The following is a 6,000-nucleotide window of genomic DNA, read 5'->3' as shown; positions in this document are numbered from 1 at the left end:
GTTTTAGGAGGATGGTTGGTGTTTGCGGTGTGCCGTGTTCAGCTCTCCTCCCGCTGGGCTTTTGGGACTTGAATTACAGAGGTCACACACAATGAGGGGTTTTTCCCTGGTAAGGCCGTACCTGTGTTCCCTCTGCGTGTTCAGCTTTGATAGATATTTCACCATCGGGTGGAAACCTGAGCGTCTTAAACATCTGTGAGCACTGTGAGCAACTATTTATAGAAGAATGTCCTTAATAAACCTGAGTTCGCCATAGTTGACATATCATGCAGTTTTGCAAACTGTTACGTTTATTCCTGTAGTTCTGTTCAGAGAGAATCTTATTGCTTAAATTTAGCTCTTTTCAGGCTTATTGAGTTTTCAATTACTTCCATTAACCTGTTATCTCCATTATTTAATGTATGTTTGAATAAATCTGCCGCGAAAACAAGTTTTTATTACAACCACCGTTTAAAAGTGTATATTTCAACAACAAATTGAAGTAGAAACATAATTAGGCTATATCATTAAAAAGGGTTATATATAAAACTGCCTTATGTGCAATCTAAATATTTTTGGGTGCTGATTATTAAATAAATGTGATTCATTAATATATTATGAAATAAACATTATTTTCAGATTTCCGCTAAATAAAAACTTTAATTTTGGCTTTGTTAAAAAATACATTTTGATGCATCTCTTATTTATTTTATTTATTTGTTTATTTATTTAAATTTACATTTTTCTCTAGAAATTGTCAGTTTTCTCAACATTCTTTCATAGCATAATAAATAATAATAATAATAATAATTATTATTATTATTATTGTGTACTTGCATACCTATATATATATATATTATTATTATTATTATTATTATATATAATTCAGATTTTATTAAATTTGTCTTCTCCTGATTATTATCAGTGGATTTCTCTTTGTGTTTGGATATAAAATGCATTGCATGGCTTTAACTTTTGCCCTAATACCACATTAAATGCAGTAGTTGTAAATAAAAAAGATTAGATCATTACATCACGTTTTACAAGAAAATACAATTTCAGTTTAAATCAATTTAATTCATTTCAATTTACTAGCAATTTCTAAATGACAATTATTTCAAAGTAAATTTCAAAATTTTTCGGTGTGGTCAATTTTTGCAAACAGTTACATTGATTTTATCTCTTTAGATCTCTGAAAAGAGAATGTGATTGCTCAAATTTTGATTCAATTCACGTTTCATTGAAGTATCAACTTTGTCTCAGATGTTTCTCTCAGTGTTTTTAATGATATCAATAAAAAAAACAGACCCAAAAGAGTCAATGGTTGTCATACAGTAAGAGTTTAGAGCTATTAAATGAATGTGGAGCAGCTCAGCTAATTTGATGAGAAATGTTTGAGATCTTTCATATTCAGACTTTTGGATCTGGAAAATCTGAGACATTTTTGAGACACGTGTGAGATTACTGCGGTCTTTTTATGAGAAGCCTCTCCACTTGCTCTCCATTTAATTGTATTGCTGTCTAGGTGAAGAGATCTTGTGTGTGATTTCTCAGTCCTGTGGGTTTGCTGCTGTAGCGATATAATGTTTCAGATGTGAAGTTCATTGTGTTTCACCCTGCAGCGTGTAACAGGAGCGATCATGACATACGTCCCTTTGTGTGTTTTATGTGTGTGTGTTCTTACAGCAAACACACACACACACTCCCAGCGGGCAGAAGCTCCTCTCACTTTCCGTGTGTCATACGTCTGAGCTGCAGTTGCACAACTATCAGCAGAGATGTCACATAAACACTGAAGATTTATGACCACAGTAAAGATTTAATTGGTGGTAACGTACTTGTTGCATGAATTTACTAGCACGAAGATGCTCAGGCCACACCGGTTTAGTTTATTAAAACCATATGCTACTGTTCAAAAGTCAATTTTTTTTCATGTTTTTAAAAAGAAGGCTCTTCTGCTCACCAAGGCTGGATTTATTTGATTAAAAATATAGTAAAAACAGTAATTATGTGATATATTTTTACAATTTAAAATAGTTGTTTTCTATGTGAATATCTGTTAAACTGTAATTTATTCCTGTGATCAAAGCTGAATTTTCAGCATCATTACTCCAGTCTTCAGTGTCACATGATCTTCAGAAATCATTCTAATATGCTGATTTGCTGCTAGCAAATGCATAAATATCTTAATATACACTACTGTTCACAACTTGAGGTCACTGAGTTTTTTTTTTTATTCATACTTCATCAAAAGTGACAGTAAAGACATTTATAATGTGACAAAAGATTTCTGTTTTAAATAAACTTTGTTCTTGTGAACTTTCTATTCATCTGTGAATCCTGAAAAATAAAATGTATCACAGTTTCTGCAAAAATATTCATCAGCACAATTGTTTTCAACATTGATAATAATCAGAAATGTTTCTTGAGCAGCAAATCAGCATATTAGACTGATTTCTGAAGATCATGTGACACTGAAGACTGGAGTAATGATGCTGAAAATACAGCTTTGACCACAGGAATAAATTACTGTTTACAACATATTAACATAGAAAACAGCTATTTACAATATTTCACATTTATCTGTATCAAATAAATGAGAAGAGCCTTCTTTCAGAAAAGTCAAGTCTATAACTCATTCTCGTTGTGTGACAGACTGAAACACATCGGTACACGTGTTTTCTTTGGTGTCAGTTCACATCACAGCTGTGTTTGTGAGTGATAATCGCTTATGTCAGATAAAGGTCACCTTTATCTGTCTGGGCAGAAATATCAAACAACTGTAGGACATTAAGAGCAATATTCAAAAACAAGGAAAAGATCGTCAGACGGATTAGTCATTGAGTTTCCTTTATCTGAACTCTTTTTACCTCTATTTACTTAGTCATTCTTGGCTTTATTGGCATTAGCGGTTTGTTTTCATGCTGTAACCGGTGTGTGCATGGGTCATTTATCATAGGTGCGGTTTCTGGTTGAAAGTAACCTGTCAAACACCGTATTAAATCAGAACAAAGCCACAAACCCTCCTCTCACTGTCAGGACAGATGCAATACAGGTGAACTTGTAACTTTAAAGCAATAGTTCACCCAAAAATGAACATTTGCTGAGAATGTGCTCACCCTCGGGATTAGGATGAGTTTGTTTCTTCGTCAGATTTGGAGAAATGTAGCATTGCATCAGTGTCAGCAATAGATGCTCTGCAGTGAATGGGTGCCGTCAGAATGAGAGCTGATAAAAACATCACAATAATCCACAAGTAACCCACACCACTGCAGTCAATCAGTTAACATCTGGAGAAGACAAAAGCTGCGTGTTTGTAAGAAACAAGTGTTTGATCTGTGCAGATTTCTCTCCGGATTCAGACCAGACGACTTTTTCACTGGAGGAAGCGTTATTATGGATTAAGGACTTGTATTTTAGCCGGTTTGAAGTAAAAAAAACGTCTTAATGATGTATTTGTTTCTCACAAACACACAGCTTTTGTCTTCTCCAGATGTTAACTGATGGACTGGAGTGGTGTGGATTACTTGTGGATTATTGTGATGTTTTTATCAGCTCTCATTTTGACGGCACCCATTCACTGCAGAGCATCCATTGCTGAGACACTGATGCAATGCTACATTTCTCCAAATCTGATGAAGAAACAAACTCATTTACATCTTAAATGGCCAGAGTATAGGTAGATTTTCAGCAAATTTTCATTTTTTGAGTAAACTATTCATTTAAATGTTGTTTGCAATCTTAAAACAGTTTGTTCATGATGAGATTTCTAATGCATGTTCCACCTTTCTCCACAGAAATCAACCAAAGGTTCTGTAGTGCTGGACTATGTTTTCAGTCATGTGAACCTCGCTGAAACTGAGTATTTTGGGCTTCGCTATTGTGACTGCAGTCATCAAACGGTGAGTTCTTGAAGATTTTATCCCATGTCAGTTCAAAAATTAAGATTCTGCCATCATTTACTCTCCCTCATGTCATTCCAAACCTGTATAACTTTCTTTTTTCTGTTGAACACGTTTTGAAGAATGTTTTGGTTCCCATTGACTACCATTGTACTTTGTGTCCAAATAATGGAAGCCAATGGGAACCAAAACTTTTTGGTTACCAACATTCTTCAAGAGATCATCTTTTTTTTTCTTTTTTTTTTTGATAAAAATTAAAAGGTTTGGAATGACATGAGGGCAAGTTCATTTTTGGGTGAACTATTCCTTTAAGGAAGTTTGCTAAGACAGTAATTAGTCATAAGGTCCTAAGGGTCACTTCTGAGGTAAAGGGTGGTTAGGTTTACCCAGGGGCCAAATCTTGGGTAAGTCAATGTGCAGCATTGTGAAAGAACACAACAGTCATTACCTGATAAGCTCGACCAAAGACAGAGGTGTTTCCCACAATGCCTTGCGGGCCCTGTCCCACGAGCGTGGATTTATTGCTGAGCATGCACTGGGCGAGAGGCAAGCAGTAACTTACATTTACACAAATCTGTCAACTCTATGAACGGTTATTATGGTAAAAAGAGAGAGAAGATAAAAACCCCGTCCTCAAAACGGGTGTAATTTACACAGAAGCATGTTTTTTCTGCTGTGTGGGTGTGGTTTGCATGTACTCTTGACTCATAGATGGATCATCTAATTGTAAGGCACAGAGAATTCCTTCGGTGGAGACATTTTTAACATGCTATTATACATTTAAAATTTAAGCTGCTTGTTCATGCAAAGCTGATTCTAGGGTCATCACAATTATTCTAGGGTGTTGCTAGGCAGTTGCTAAGGTGTTCTGAGTCTTTAACATCTTGCAATTCAGTTGTTAAGGAGTCCAGAGTGGTTGGTAGGTTGTTGCTATGTGGTTGCTAAGGTGTTCTGAGTCATTAACATCTTGCAGTTCAGTTGCTATGGAGTTTTATGTGGTTGCTAAGTCGTTGCTATGCAGTTGCTAAGGTGTTCTGGGGCATTTACATCTTGCAGTTCAGTTGCTAGGGAGTTCAGAGTGGTTGCTAGGTCATTGCTATACGGTCACTATGGTGTTCATTGTTATTGTCATTATTAACATCTTGATATTTAGTTTCTAGGGTGTTCTGGGTGGTTGCTAGGTTGTTGCTAAAGTGTTCTGAGTCATTAACATCTTGCAGTTCAGTTGCTAGGGAGTTCTGAGTGGTTGCTTGGTCATTGCTATGCAGTTGCTAAGATGTTCTGAGTCGTTAACATCTTGAGGTTCAGTTGTTAGGGAGTCCTGAGTTATGTTAATGTTTTATATTACTTCTGCTTTATTTCAATTATAACATTGATATGTAATAGTTAATATTCAGTATATTACTTCAACGTCTGTAGCTCGGGTCCTTTCCTCAATACAAGTTTGTGGGATTTTTTCACCTGTTTTGTTCTTCACCAAGTGAAAATTATAAGTCTGATCACTTAGTAAAATAGTAAAGGTTTGTTCAAATCATCTGCCATGACTGAAGTAATAAAATCCTCCCTTGGTCTTGGCAATGAAGACTCTGTCTGTTGTGTTTTTCAGCTCTTCTGTTCAGTGAAACAGCAGCTGCTCTAATGTGATTATTAGATGAGTCGACTCAATTAACGTATTCTAATTGAATAACGCGCAGCACTAATCCTCCTCCCGTCTGCACACACACCTTCACTCAGTTCTTATTGTTTGCACAGTTGTTTGTTTGCTTTGTCTCTCTCTGTCCATATAAAGTATTTCATGCATGCTCATTTGCACATTCATTAATTGGCATATAAATCTTGTCTGCAAGGTGACACAAGATAGCATTCCCTCCTGACTTCACTGAAATATCACCTGACAAGAGTCGAAAACATGAAGAAGATCTTCAGGCTGTGTTTGTTATAGAGTTAATTAGCTGAAGCGCCTCACAGATTGAGCAAATCACTGTTAGTGCCCTCATAGTTGATGTTGTGTTTGCTAATGGAAGCATCACTTTAATTATTGCTCATAGTTGGTGTTAAAATTCAGTTTGAACATTGTCCTGTAGCGTAGTGTTGTCACAATACTGGAATTTTTAATTTT

The 6,000-nt window shown here is 35.7% G+C and overlaps 1 protein-coding gene across 3 annotated transcripts in view; it reads left to right on the top strand.

Annotated features, from left to right (window-relative positions):
- epb41l4a (erythrocyte membrane protein band 4.1 like 4A) overlaps nt 1–6,000 on the top strand; it is a 52,222-nt gene that overhangs the window by 12,561 nt on the left and 33,661 nt on the right. For 2 of the 3 annotated variants that reach the window (XM_016440602.1, XM_016440601.1), the window contains exon 2: nt 3,777–3,881. The exons of the other annotated variant lie outside the window; for it this stretch is intronic. In XM_016440602.1, the coding sequence (XP_016296088.1) occupies nt 3,777–3,881 (105 nt within the window). The remainder of the gene's footprint in view (nt 1–3,776; nt 3,882–6,000) is intronic. 3 annotated transcript variants of the gene reach the window in all.

This window comes from Sinocyclocheilus anshuiensis, unplaced genomic scaffold, assembly GCF_001515605.1.
Source record: "Sinocyclocheilus anshuiensis isolate Anshui unplaced genomic scaffold, SAMN03320099.WGS_v1.1 scaffold443, whole genome shotgun sequence".
NCBI lineage: Eukaryota > Metazoa > Chordata > Actinopteri > Cypriniformes > Cyprinidae > Sinocyclocheilus > Sinocyclocheilus anshuiensis.
Note: the sequence above shows the minus strand (reverse complement) of the source record. Positions and strands in the feature narration are given on the sequence as shown.